General features: G+C 49.8%; 1 protein-coding gene across 1 annotated transcript in view; it reads left to right on the forward strand.

The window, feature by feature from the left end:
• Window positions 1-15,079, forward strand: part of LOC137303908 (pro-neuregulin-3, membrane-bound isoform-like) — a 578,922-nt gene that overhangs the window by 533,929 nt on the left and 29,914 nt on the right. The window contains exons 8-9 of the mRNA XM_067972321.1: window positions 7,946-7,972; window positions 9,734-9,836. Of these exons, the coding sequence (XP_067828422.1) occupies window positions 7,946-7,972; window positions 9,734-9,836 (130 nt within the window). The remainder of the gene's footprint in view (window positions 1-7,945; window positions 7,973-9,733; window positions 9,837-15,079) is intronic.

The following is a 15,079-nucleotide window of genomic DNA, read 5'->3' on the forward strand; positions in this document are numbered from 1 at the left end:
AAGTAAGAGAGTCATGATGAACCTTTTATAAAACACTGGTTTGGCCACAACTGGAGTATTGTGTCCAGTTCTCCACAACACTCAAGAAGCTCGACACCATCCAGGACAAAGCAGCCCGCTTGATTGGCACCCCATCCACCACCCTAAACATTCACTCCCTTCACCACCGGCGCACTGTGGCTGCAGTGTGTACCATCCACAGGATGCACTGCAGCAACTCGCCAAGGCTTCTCCGACAGCACCTCCCAAACCCGCGACCTCTACCACCTAGAAGGACAAGGGCAGCAGGCACATGGGAACAACACCACCTGCACGTTCCCCTCCAAGTCACACACCATCCCGACTTGGAAATATATCGCCGTTCCTTCATCGTCGCTGGGTCAAAATCCTGGAACTCCCTTCCTAACAGCACTGTGGGAGAACCTTCACCACACGGACTGCAGCGGTTCAAGAAGGCGGCTCACCACCACCTTCTCAAGGGCAATTAGGGATGGGCAATAAATGCCGGCCTCGCCGGCGACGCCCACATCCCATGAATGAATAAAAAAGAAAAATTCCATGATTCTATCTCTTTCTCCTGTATCTCTGCTTTGTTCTATTCCTGAGCCTTGCACCCATTGGTTCCCTGCCCTCTTTTAACACAATGCTTCACGCCCCATGTGCTTTGTGTTATGTTTCACAGTTTTGGATGGACACTGCCTTGTTTGGTAAGATCCGCACTTGTTTAAGTGAACTGCAATCAGTCAATTCCTCTTAATTGAAATCCTGACAGTTGCAAAGCACAGATAACAGAATAGAAATTATACAGAAAATATTCATCACTGCAGGAATCCCTGCCCAGACCCCTCTCCCCATCTCCCTCTCCAACTCACCCCCTCCCCCAGGTCCCACCCCCACCCAGACCCCTCTCCCCATCTCCCTCTCTAACTCCCCCCCTCCCCCAGGTCCCTCTCCCCCCCCAGAGCCCTCTCCCCATCTCCCTCTCTAACTCCCCCCCTCCCCCAGGTCCCTCTCCCCCCCCAGAGCCCTCTCCCCATCTCCCTCTCTAACTCCCCACCTCCCCCAGGTCCCACCCCCCACCCAGAGCCCTCTCCCCATCTCCCTCTCTAACTCCCCCCTCCCCCAGGTCCCACCCCCACCCAGACCCCCCTCCCCATCTCCCTCTCTAACTCCCCACCTCCCCCAGGTCCATCCCCTCCCCCCAGACCCCTCTCCCCATCTCTCACTCTAACTCTTGTTGTCTCTGTCTTGCCCCTTCGCTTGGATTCCTCAATTTAAATAAAAACCTTTACGTGCGGCATTAATTAAATCTAATAGAACAGATATCATTATGAAAAGTTTAAATTTCACCTGAGAATTGTGTATAGTTCAGAGATTGCTGTGATATTTCAATGAAGTGGCCAATCGGAGTGTTGTTAATAACCATTGTCCAATGAACAGGATTTGATGTTGAATTGTAGGAATCTGGACGAAGATCACTCTCAGGCAGCTCCTCGGGTGAGACGGAGACAACAAATCGGCTCCACCTCCAAACTCACAATCACCCGATTCACAACATTGCACAAAGTCAAAATCTGACTTTTACCGATTGTTTTTTAATTGTAAAAGGTTTAAAGTTTGATGGGCTTGTTTCTAAGAACCGAACTGGTGTAAAACGTTTTTACAGAGACCGTGATGTTTTTTCCAAGTTGAAAAACTAATTTCTATTGTGGGTTTAATTCCTGTTGAACAAGTTTCTGTTCCCCAGTGTTCTGAAGATCAGACAGTGCTCAGACTCACTTGATGCATCATCTGTGATTTTCTGTAACTCTCTGCGCACTAATCCAGCTCAGAGGCTTTCCTCACCACACAAGACACCCAGTGGAATTCTTTAGTGCCTGTTGTCGAGTAACACCATGAACCCCTGAACCACAAACTATCTCAGCTCCTCTCTGTGTTACCACAATTCCAATCCAGCATTAACCTGTCCTGAGCTCTTTCTCTCGATTACCAAATTTGAGGGCAGTTTTGGGCTGTAGACACCGTCCATTAGGACCGTCCAACATTATCAATATGAACAGACAAGAGAGGAACGTTTCAGCCTGCCTGTCGAGTCCAATCAAAGCTCAGGTCACAGATCACAGCCAAGTGTGAAGCTGAGCCAAGCTCTCACTCGAGAGGGAATGTTCTGATCTGATGGGGTTCTGCAGTCACCTGAGAGATTGATGGTATTTCAGTTCATTTTGAAGTCATGCTACATAAACAGAGAGACCCCCTCAGCCTGTTTCCAGTTAGGACAGGGTCAGATTTGGCTCAATTAGAAAAATGGGTCTGAGCAACACCAACACCGAACGACCAAGCTCCAAATCTTTATTGCACGAGTAAAGATTATTTTTTCTATAGATTTATCCTTAAATATTTAACTTTCCTGCAAATTATTTGCAAGAACACTCACCTCTACATCCAATCAAGGTGATCTCTCTCCAGTTCCTCACGCTAATCTCACACTAACCTCACACTCACACTAACTCACACTAACCTCACACTCACACTAACTCACACTAACCTCACACCCACACTAACCTCACACCCACACTGACCTCACACTAACCTCACACTCACACTAACCTCACACTAACCTCACACTCACACTAACCTCACACTCACACTAACCTCACACTAACCTCACACTCACACTAACCTCACACCCACACTAACTCACACTAACCTCACACCCACACTAACCTCACACCCACACTGACCTCACACTAACCTCACACTCACACTAACCTCACACTCACACTAACCTCACACTAACCTCACACCCACACTAACCTCACACTCACACTAACCTCACACTAACCTCACACCCACACTAACCTCACACTAACCTCACACTCACACTAACCTCACACTAACCTCACACCCACACTAACCTCACACTAACCTCACACTCACACTAACCTCACACTAACCTCACACTCACACTAACCTCACACTAACCTCACACCCACACTAACCTCACACTCACACTAACCTCACACCCACACTGACCTCACACTAACCTCACACTCACACTAACCTCACACTAACCTCACACTCACACTAACCTCACACTAACCTCACACTAACCTCACACCCACACTAACTCACACTAACCTCACACTCACACTAACTCACACTAACCTCACACTCACACTAACTCACACTAACCTCACACTCACACTAACCTCACACTAACCTCACACTCACACTAACTCACACTAACCTCACACCCACACTAACCTCACACTAACCTCACACTCACACTAACCTCACACTCACACTAACCTCACACTAACCTCACACTCACACTAACCTCACACTAACCTCACACTCACACTAACTCACACTAACCTCACACTCACACTAACTCACATTAACCTCACACTCACACTAACCTCACACTAACCTCACACTCACACTAACTCACACTAACCTCACACTCACACTAACTCACACTAACCTCACACTCACACTAACTCACACTAACCTCACACTCACACTAACCTCACACTAACCTCACACCCACACTAACCTCACACTAACCTCACACTCACACTAACCTCACACTAACCTCACACTCACACTAACCTCACACTAACCTCACACTCACACTAACCTCACACTAACCTCACACTCACACTAACCTCACACTAACCTCACACTCACACTAACCTCACACTAACCTCACACTGACCTCACACCCACACTAACCTCACACTGACCTCACACTCACACTAACTCACACTAACCTCACACCCACATTAAATCCACACTAACCTCACACCAACACTAACCTCACACTCACACTAACCTCACACCCACATTAAATCCACACTAACATCACACCAACACTAACCTCACACTCACACTAATCCCGCACTAACCCCACACCATTGCCCCAGAGCCCCCACATCACTACTCCAACCCCCAAACCCACCCCGAAAGACCCTCCTCATGATCCTACACAGAGGGGTCTCTGCTGAAGTTCGGTGTTGCAGCCACAGGCCTCAATCATGGACGAGTCTCATCTTGTGATGACCATATGAGGAGTCTGATTGTCCATTGCTGCACCCACGGGGCCCACAGTCACTGACCACCTCCTCCCCGGTACAGTGAAATACTAGAAACCGTGGGAAAGTGCAAATCCGATCTTAATGTTAGTCTCATAATCTCAAGCATTACAATGTGTTCAGCCATCTTCATCAATCACAACTCAGATGCGTCTTCTGGTTTCTAATTACATTTAACAAAGAGATACACACACAGTCTGTCCCACTCTCAGATACCAGCTCCTCCATCACCCCCACACAGTCTGTCCCACTCTCAGATACCAGCTCCTCCATCACCCCCACACAGTCTGTCCCACTCTCAGATACCAGCTCCTCCATCACCCACACACACAGTCTGTCCCACTCTCAGATACCAGCTCCTCCATTACCCCCACACACAGTCTGTCCCACTCTCAGATACCAGCTCCTCCATCACCCACACACACAGTCTGTCCCACTCTCAGATACCAGCTCCTCCATCACCCCCACACACACAGTCTGTCCCACTCTCAGATACCAGCTCCTCCATCACCCCCACACAGTCTGTCCCACTCTCAGATACCAGCTCCTCCATCACCCACACACACAGTCTGTCCCACTCTCAGATACCAGCTCCTCCATCACCCCCACACACAGTCTGTCCCACTCTCAGATACCAGCTCCTCCATCAGCCCCACACAGTCTGCCCCACTCAGTAGCCAGAGTGTAAACATGAGGGTGAGTGTGAGTGTAAGTGTGAGCAGCTGCAGGCTAATTGAGCTTCGATGGATTTTGACACGAGTATTTAAAACTCATATTTGACTGAAGTATTCAGCTTGCTCCAGAGAGAATGAGACCTGAAATATTTGCGACTCCTTCAATATATTGCCGACTCTCTGGGTTCATCTCCAACTCTTTGCTGACGCCATCAACCTTTCTCAGAGTCCCCAGCAGAGATTGGATTGGAGATTTGGTGAAGGTTGGTCATTTGGTGAAGATTGGAGAAGTGGTGAAGGTTTGGAGATTTGGTGAGGGTTTGGAGATTTGGTGAGGGTTTGGAGATTTGGTGAAGGTTTGGAGATTTGGTGAGGGTTTGAAGAATTTGGTGAAGGTTTGGAGATTTGGTGAAGGTTTGGAGATTTGGTGAGGGTTTGGAGTTGTGGTGAAGGTTTGGAGATTTGGTGAGGGTTTGGAGATTTGGTGAGGGTTTGGAGATTTGGTGAAGGTTTGGAGATTTGGTGAGGGTTTGAAGAATTTGGTGAAGGTTTGGAGATTTGGTGAGGGTTTGGAGATTTGGTGAAGGTTTGGAGATTTGGTGAGGGTTTGAAGAATTTGGTGAAGGTTTGGAGATTTGGTGAAGGTTTGGAGATTTGGTGAGGGTTTGGAGATTTGGTGAGGGTTTGGAGATTTGGTGAGGGTTTGGAGTTGTGGTGAGGGTTTGGAGATTTGGTGAGGGTTTGGAGTTGTGGTGAGGGTTTGGAGATTTCCTGTCCGACTATTGCCAGCAGGCATGGACTGGATCCAAGTGTAGTGTTTGCATCACCCACTCCACCACCGCTTGCTTCAACACAACATGGGAGAGAAGCATCTGACTGGTTAGGAAAAGCATTAACTACACCAGCAGGTCTGTGGGTCTGCATGTGAGGAGAGTGAGGCTGCGTTTATCAGTAACCACGTCTGGGCTGCAGACGTTTCTGGTAGATATCCGCAGTAGGGGTGGGTTGTCCCTGTACAAAAGTTGATGGGGTCAATTTTCTGCTTTACTGCCTGGCATTGAGCGAGTCTGAGAGGATGCCAAGCCCCCATCAGAACTGCCTGATTTCCCTTCAATTTAAATTAATGGATGGAGAATGGATCTGGTTCTGTGCCATTCTCTCCCAGCTTTCCCATGGGCTGTGCCACCAGACAATGGTTATCGTCCAGACTCCGAACTATCGCACTGCGCGTTAATTTTCCATACAGAAACGATTGGTGGAACAGGCTCGAGGGGCTGAATAGCCTCCTCCTGTTCCTATATCCCTATGATTGACATTAAGCTTACTGAGATGAGTGAGTCTCTCAAACTGCTAAACCCACACACCCGAGTGACCGAGACACAAATCCCAAATCTTTCTGTCAAACACACCGAGCATTTTATAAATTAGCTGCCTCTCTGCTACAAATTGAATGCAATATAGAATCATAGAAACATAGAAAATTTATGGCACAGAAAGAGGCCATTCAGCCCATCTAGTCCGTGCTGGCCACAAATGAGTCACTCATCCTAATCCCACTTTCCAGCACTTGGTCCGTAGCCCTGCAAGTCACGGCTCTTCAGGTGCACATCCAGGTACTTTTTAAATGAGTTGAGGGTTTCTGTCTCTACCACCCTCTCAGGCCGTGAGTTCCAGACCCCCACCACCCTCTGGGTGAAAGAAATTCTCCTCAGCTCCCGTCTAATCCTTCTACCAATCACTTTAAATCTATGCCCCCTGGTCACTGACCCCTCTGCTAAGGGAAATAGGTCCTCCCTATCCACTCTATCCAGGCCCCTCATAATTTTATACACCTCAATTAAATCTCCCCTCAGCCTCCTCTGTTCCAAGGAAAACAACCCCAGCCTGTCCAATCTTTCCTCATAGCTAAAATTCTCCAGTCCTGGCAACACCCTTGTAAATCTCCTCTGTACCCTCTCTAGTGCAATCACATCTTTCCTGTAATGTGGTGACCAGACTGCACGCAGTACTCAAGCTGTGGCCTAACCAATGTTTTATACAGTTCTAGCGTAACCTCCCTGCTTTTATATTCAATGCCTCGGCTAATAAAGGAAAATATCCCGTATGCCTTTTTAACCACCTTATCTACCTGCCCTGCTACCTTCAGGGATCTGTGGACATGCACTCCAAGGTCCCTTTGTTCCTCTACACCTCTCAGTATCCTCCCATTTATTCTGTATTCCCTTGCCTTGTTTGCCCTCCCCAAATGCATTACCTCACACTTCTCCGGATTGAATTCCATTTGCCACTTTTCTGCCCACCTGACCAGTCCATTGATATCTTCCTGCAGTCCACAGCTTTCCTCCTCACTATCAACCACACGGACAATTTTTGTAACATCTGCAAACTTCTTAATCATGCCCCCTGCATTTATGACCAAATCATTAATATATATCACAAGAAGCAAAGGACCTCTTACTGAGCCCTGTGGGACCCCACTGGAAACAGCCTTCCAGTCACAAAAATATCTGTCAACCATTACCCTTTGCTTCCTGCTGCTGAGCCAATTTTGGATCCAACTTGCCACTTTCCCTTGGATCCCATGGGCTTTTACTTTTTTGACCAGTCTGCCATGTGGGACCTTGTCAAAAGCCTTGCTAAAATCCATGTAGACTACATCAAACGCGTTACCCTCATCGACCCTCCTTGTTACCACCTCAAAAAATTCAATCAGGTTAGTCAGACATGACCTTCCCTTAACAAATCCGTGCTGACTGTCCTTGATTAGTCCGTGCCTTTCTAAATGACGGTTTATCCTGTCCCTCAGAATTGATTCCAATAATTTGCCCACCACCGAGGTTAGACTGACTGGCCTGTAATTACTCGGTCTATCCCTCTCTCCCTTTTTAAACAACGGTACATTAGCAGTCCTCCAATCCTCCGGCACCATGCCTGTAGCCAGAGAGGATTGGAAAGCAACATGACATCAGAGCTCGCTGAAATACCTGTGGCTCGTTTGCCTGATGCTGAAGGGAGAATGGGCTGAATGTGTGGTTAGCAACACGAGAATGAATGGAATCCTCGGCCTCGATGTTTTTCAACAGTGAATCTCATCAACAATCAGATTGCATGAAGTTAACGATATTGGTTAATGATATTGTCTCTCTCTCTCCCTCATTGTGAAAATTCTTAATGCAGCAGAACATCTGGGAATAGAATTCATGGGTATGGACTCAACTCTTTATTCTATCTCTCTTTCTGTGTGTGTCTATCCCTTTATTTGTCTGCCTCTCTCCTTGTGCTTCTGTATATTTTGTCTGTGTCTGTGTTTTGTCTGAGTCTGTGTTTTGTCTGTGTCTGTATCTGTGTTTTGTCTGTGTCTGTGTTTTGTCTGTGTCTGTGTTTTGTCTGTGCCTCTCTCCTCCCCATTGATATACACATGGGTTTGGTCGATTATCTGAGCTGTGTTACTGATCCCAGCTGAGCTGGAGGTCAGGGCACCAACACAGACCCCTGATCAGATCTGGTCTGCATGGCTCAGCTCCACACTCACTGGGCATTACCCAGCGAGGCTTTGGGACATTACAGGCCCTCCTTGAACTCGTTCGAATATCCTGCTGTGCTTTCTCTCGGTACTGAGGACTGTGCTGGATTCCAGGAGACAGAATGTTTGCACCTGGGCCTTGCACTAACCAAAAAAGGAATAGCTCCCAAAATCAGCAGCTGGTAGCCAGAACTCTGCAGAATCAGCAAAAGCACTTTGCTTCAAATCACCTTTCTCAGCAGTGAAACTATTCCATGTGTTCTGCCTCGGGAGACAGTCTCTGAACGTCAGTCAAACTGTTCTGGCAGAGAATTTATATAATTGATCGATTTATGGTATAAATCAGTCAGTCACACACCTGCACTCCCAAAATCATCAAACATTCAAGTGTAAACATCTCGGTGATCATTCGTTCCAAACAAACACCGACCCCTCGCACCAACACCGACCCCTCGCACCAACACCGACCGACCCCTCGCACCAACACCGACCCCTCGCACCAACACCGACCCCTCGCTCCAACACCGACCCCTCGCACCAACACCGACCCCTCGCTCCAACACCGACCCCTCGCACCAACACCGACCGACCCCTCGCACCAACACCGACCCCTCGCACCAACACCGACCCCTCGCACCAACACCGACCCCTCGCTCCAACACCGACCCCTCGCACCAACACCGACCCCTCGCACCAACACCGACCCCTCGCACCAACACCGACCCCTCGCACAAACACCGACCCCTCGCACCAACACCGACCCCTCGCTCCAACACCGACCCCTCGCACCAACTCCGACCCCTCGCACCAACACCGACCCCTCGCTCCAACACCGACCCCTCGCACCAACACCGACCCCTCGCACCAACACCGACCCCTCGCACAAACACCCACCGACCCCTCGCACCAACACCGACCCCTCGCACCAACACCGACCCCTCGCTCCAACACCGACCCCTCGCACCAACTCCGACCCCTCGCACCAACACCGACCCCTCGCTCCAACACCGACCCCTCGCACCAACACCGACCCCTCGCACCAACACCGACCCCTCGCACAAACACCCACCGACCCCTCGCACCAACACCGACCCCTCGCACCAACACCGACCCCTCGCACAAACACCCACCGACCCCTCGCACCAACGCCGACCCCTCGCACAAACACCCACCGACCCCTCGCACCAACACCGACCCCTCGCTCCAACACCGACCCCTCGCACCAACACCGACCCCTCGCACCAACACCGACCCCTCGCACCAACTCCGACCCCTCGCACCAACACCGACCCCTCGCACCAACACCGACCCCTCGCACCAACACCGACCCCTCGCACCAACTCCCACCGACCCCTCGCACCAACACTGACCCCTCGCACCAATCACACACACACAGAAATGTGGTAAACATTGATGTTTTCTGCCTGTGTTTCTGTTCGCAGAGAGTGAGGAAATGTATCAACGGCAGATCATGTCAATAACCTGCATCACCATCGGACTGACAGTGGTTGCAATGCTCTGTGTGGTTCTTTACTTCAAAACAAAGTAAGGATGATCCCTCTCGATTTAATCACTTAAACCTTTTCGACAGTTCAATGCTATTACTGTGACCCCCAATGTATCCTTCCATCTCATTGGGTCATTCATTTGGTTATTGTCAGTTTCTCAGTGGTCAGTTCACTTAGTTAATCTGCTCCCCCATTGGTCCATTTGGTGTCGGCTGTGACTCAGCGAGGACCTTTCTTGCTCCTGAGTCAGAAGGTCATGAGTTCAAGTCACATTCCCGAGACCTGAACACAAAATCTAGGCTGACTTTCCAATCCAGCATTGAGGGAGCGCCGCACTGTCGGAGGGTCAGTACTGAGGGAGTGCTGCACTGTCAGAGTGTCAGTACTGAGGGAGCGCTGCACTGTCGGAGGGTCAGTACTGAGGGAGCGCTGCACTGTCGGAGGGTCAGTACTGAGGGAGCGCTGCACTGTCGGAGTGTCAGTACTGAGGGAGCGCTGCACTGTCGGAGGGTCAGTACTGAGGGAGTACTGCACTGTCGGAGGGTCAGTACTGAGGGAGTACTGCACTGTCGGAGGGTCAATACTGAGGGAGTACTACACTGTCGGAGGGTCAATACTGAGGGAGTACTGCACTGTCGGAGGGTCAATACTGAGGGAGCGCTGCACTGTCAGAGGGTCAGTACTGAGGGAGCGCTGCACTGTCAGAGGGTCAGTACTGAGGGAGCGCTGCACTGTCAGAGGGTCAGTACTGAGGGAGTGCTTCACTGTCAGTGACGCCATCAATTGGATAAGACGTTAAACGAAAGCCCCTTGTTCTCCCCGGTGTCCTGACCAATATTTATCCCTCAACCAACATCACTAAAACTGATTATCTGGTCTTGATCACATTGCTGTTTGTGGGATCTTGCTGTGCGCAAATTGTCTGTCACGTTTCCGACATTACAACAGTGACTACACTTCAGAAAGAGGTATTTTTTGGCTGTGGAGTGATTTGGGACATCCAGAGGTGGTGACTAAATGTCCGTTCTTTATTTATTGAACAAGTGTAGTTGTCGTCTGGTTGTCGTCTGGTGACACTTCCTTCTCCTCTCCCAGCAACCAAACTTCACCAACAGTGGATGAACAATTGAATAATGTGTAGGAGGTGGAATTAGCCTCCAAGACACTTGCCCCAGCTGGTGGGAAGGGTGTGGATGGAGGACTGTCTTAAAATGAGGCCATTGTGGCAGGTACCAGGAGGGAGAGCGTTCACTGGGATGAGGTGGTGCCTCTGGTCACAAACATTGAGAATGTGGAATCTGTTCCTGTTGATATGGTTGATGGGATCGGCCAGGGAGGGGGTGTGGCCACATGAATACTGTTTGCACCTCTTTGTACTTTAGAACGTTTTCCACTTGTAGGGTTACAGTGCCTGCAATTCCTCGTTACTCCTGGGGGTTCTTTGTCACTGGTGCCTCGAGCAAACAATGCACCAGTGACTTGCTTGATACATCTGTGCGCAGATGATTGACTGATGTTACTCATGACCCCACACTGTAAACATTCAGGGTGGCGGAGACTGTGATAGATGGCGGAGGTCGTAACCTGTGACGTAACTCACGGGCCATTCTCCTTGTGTAACACAGATACCGATTGGAGTGAGATGGGGTTTGAGAGCTTGGTCTGCACACTCTGGAGTGGGGGTGCTGGCAGATAGGGGCCATGTTCATCCTACAGTGCCCGGTCAGTCTGACCCTCCTCCTGTCTGGGATTGGGTGAGTTGCAGAACACACGATGATGAAGCAAATCAGCAGGAATAAAACGATCGACATTGTCTGAGAACGCAGATCTTCAGCAGCCCCTTATAGTCACTCGCACCTTTAGATTTGTGCTGAGCAGGCCTGCTCTCCATTATATGGGGTGAGATTTACAACCAGACACTGACAGGCATAAATATTGTTCTCACCACAGAGCGAATGTGCAGATCACCTTTTATGGAAACCACGCAGATTTAATTCCAGGAAATTTCTGTTAAAAATAACGGTGCTCATCTCAGGTATGTAACCGAGTAGCTCATTGCTCACTGGGGTTCAGCTCAGCCCATGGAACAGGACCAGCATCGTCCTTTCATCTCCATCCCTGGGTATGTCCTGTCCCACCGGCAGGACAGACCCACCAGAGGTGGCGGTACAGTGATATACAGTCAGGAGGGAGTGGTCCTGGGAGTCCTCAACATTGACTCTGGGCCCCATGAAATCTCATGGCATCAGGTCAAACATGGGCAAGGAAACCTCCTGCTGATTACCACCTACCGTCCTCCCTCAGCTGATGAATCAATCCTCCTCCATGTTGAGCACCACTTGGAGGAAACACTGAGGGTAGCAAGGGCACAGAATGTACTCTGGGTGGGGGACTTCAATGTCCATCAGCAAGAGTGGCTCGGTAGCACCACTACTGACCGAGCTGGCCGAGTCCTGAAGGACATAGCTGCTAGACTGGGCCTGCGGCAGGTGGTGAGCGAACCAACACGAGGGGAAAACTTACTTGACCTCATCCTCACCAATCTACCTGTCGCAAATGCATCTGTCCATGACAGTATTGGTAGGAGTGACCACCGCACAGTCCTCGTGGAGATGAAATCCCGTCTTCGCACTGAGGACACCATCCAACATGTTGTGTGGCACTACCACCGTGCTAAATGGGATAGATTCAGAACAGATCTAGCAGCTCAAAACTGGGCATCCATGAGGCGCTGTGGGCCATCAGCAGCAGCAGAATTGTATTCCAGCACAATCTGCAACCTCATGGCCCGGCATATTCCTCACTCTACCATTACCAACAAGCCAGGGGATCAACCCTGGTTCAATGAGGAGTGTAGAAGAGCATGCCAGGAGCAGCACCAGGCGTACCTAAAAATGAGGTGCCAACCTGGAGAAGCTACAACTCAGGACTGCATGCATGCTAAACAGCGGAAGCAACATGCTATAGACAGAGCTAAGCGATTCCACAACCAACGGATCAGATCAAAGCTCTGCAGTCCTGCCACATCCAGTCGTGAATGGTGGTGGACAATTAAACAACTAACGGGAGGAGGAGGCTCTGCAAACATCCCCATCCTCAACGATGGCAGAGTCCAGCACGTGAGTGCAAAAGACAAGGCTGAAGCGTTTGCAACTATCTTCAGCCAGAAGTGCCGAGTGAATGATCCATCTCAGCCTCCTCCCGATATCCCCATCGTCACAGAAGCCAGTCTTCAGCCAATTCGATTCACTCCACGTGATATCAAGAAACGGCTGAGTACACTGGATACAGCAAAGGCTATGGGCCCCGACAACATCCCGGCTGTAGTGCTGAAGACTTGTGCTCCAGAACTAGCTGCGCCTCTAGCCAAACTGTTCCAGTACAGCTACAACACTGGCATCTACCCGACAATGTGGAAAATTACCCAGGTATGTCCTGTTCAAAAAAAGCAGGACAAATCCAATCCGGACAATTACCGCCCCATCAGTCTACTCTCAATCATCAGCAAAGTGATGGAAGGTGTCGTCGACAGTGCAATCAACCGGCACTTACTCACCAATAACCTGCTCACCGATGCTTAGTTTGGGTTCCGCCAGGACCACTCGGCTCCAGATCTCATTACAGCCTTGGTCCAAACATGGACAAAAGAGCTGAATTCCAGAGGTGAGGTGAGAGTGACTGCCCTTGATATCAAGGCAGCATTTGACCAAGTGTGGCACCAAGGAACCCGAGTAAAATTTAAGTCAATGGGAATCACGGGGAAAACTCTCCAGTGGCTGGAGTCATACCTAGCACAAAAGAAGATGGTAGTGGTTGTTGGAGGCAAATCATCTCAGCCCCAGCACATTGCTGCAGGAGTTCCTCAGGGCAGTGTCCTAGGCCAAACCATCTTCAGCTGCTTCATCAATGACCTTCCCTCCATCATAAGGTCAGAAATGGGGATGTTCGCTGATGATTGCACAGTGTTCAGTTGCATTCATAACCCCTCAGATAATGAAGCAGTCCGTGCCCGCATGCAGCAAGACCTGGACAACATCCAGGCTTGGGCTGATAACTGGCAAGCAACATTCGCGCCAGACAAGTGCCAGGCAATGACCACCTCCAACAAGAGAGTCAACCACCTCCCCTTGACATTCAACGGCATTACCATCACCGAATCCCCCACCATCAACATCCTGGGGGTCACCATTGACCAGAAACTAACTGGACCAGCCATATAAATACTGTTGCTACAAGAGCAGGTCAGAGGCTGTTGGGGGGGATGACTTATCAGGGGAAGGCAGCAGCAGCCAACTTCCTGGCACCACGGGTAGCTCTGCTGCACAGGCTGGGAGGAAAAAGAGTGGCAGAGCTATAGTGATAGGGGACTCAATTGTAAGGGGAATAGACAGGCGTTTCTGCGGCCGCAACCGAGACTCCAGGATGGTGTGTTGCCTCCCTGGTGCAAGGATCAAGGATGTCTCGGAGCGGCTACAGAACATTTTGGAGGGGGAGGGCGAACAGCCAGCTGTCGTGGTGCACATAGGCACCAACGATATAGGTAAAAAAGGGGATGAGGTCCTAAAAGCAGAATATAGGGAGTTAGGAGGTAAATTAAAAAATAGGACCTCAAAGGTAGTAATCTCAGGATTGCTGCCAGTGCCACGTGCTAGTCAGAGTAGAAATAGGAGGATATTTCAAATGAATACGTGGCTAGAGGAATGGTGCAAGGGGGAGGGATTCAAATTCCTGGGACACTGGAAACGGTTCTGGGGGAGGTGGGACCAGTACAAACCGGACGGTCTGCACCTGGGCAGGGCCGGGACCGCTGTCCTAGGAGGAGTGTTTGCTAGTGCTGTTGGGGAGGGTTTAAACTAAAGTGGCAGGGGGTTGGGAACCTGAGCAGGGAGAGAGAGGAAAGCGTAACAGGAAGGGACAGAAGGTATGGAGTAATAGGTAAAGTGTTAAAAAAGGAAAAAGCAGGAACTAAGCGTCACAAAACAGATTTGAAAGTTCTTTATCTGAATGCACGTAGCATTCGTAATAAAATGGACGAGTTAACGGCACAAATAACTACGTATGGGTATGATCTTGTGGCCATTACAGAAACATGGCTGCAGGGTGACAACGACTGGGAATTAAATATGCCAGGGTATTTAACAATCAGGAAGGACAGGCAGGAAGGAAGGGGAGGTGGGGTGGCTATGTTAATAAAGGAAGGAATCACTGTAATACAGAGAAATGATATTGGGACAAAGCATCAAGATAATGAAACAGTTTGGGTGGAGATAAGGAATAATA

This window comes from Heptranchias perlo, chromosome 36 (assembly GCF_035084215.1).
Source record: "Heptranchias perlo isolate sHepPer1 chromosome 36, sHepPer1.hap1, whole genome shotgun sequence".
NCBI lineage: Eukaryota > Metazoa > Chordata > Chondrichthyes > Hexanchiformes > Hexanchidae > Heptranchias > Heptranchias perlo.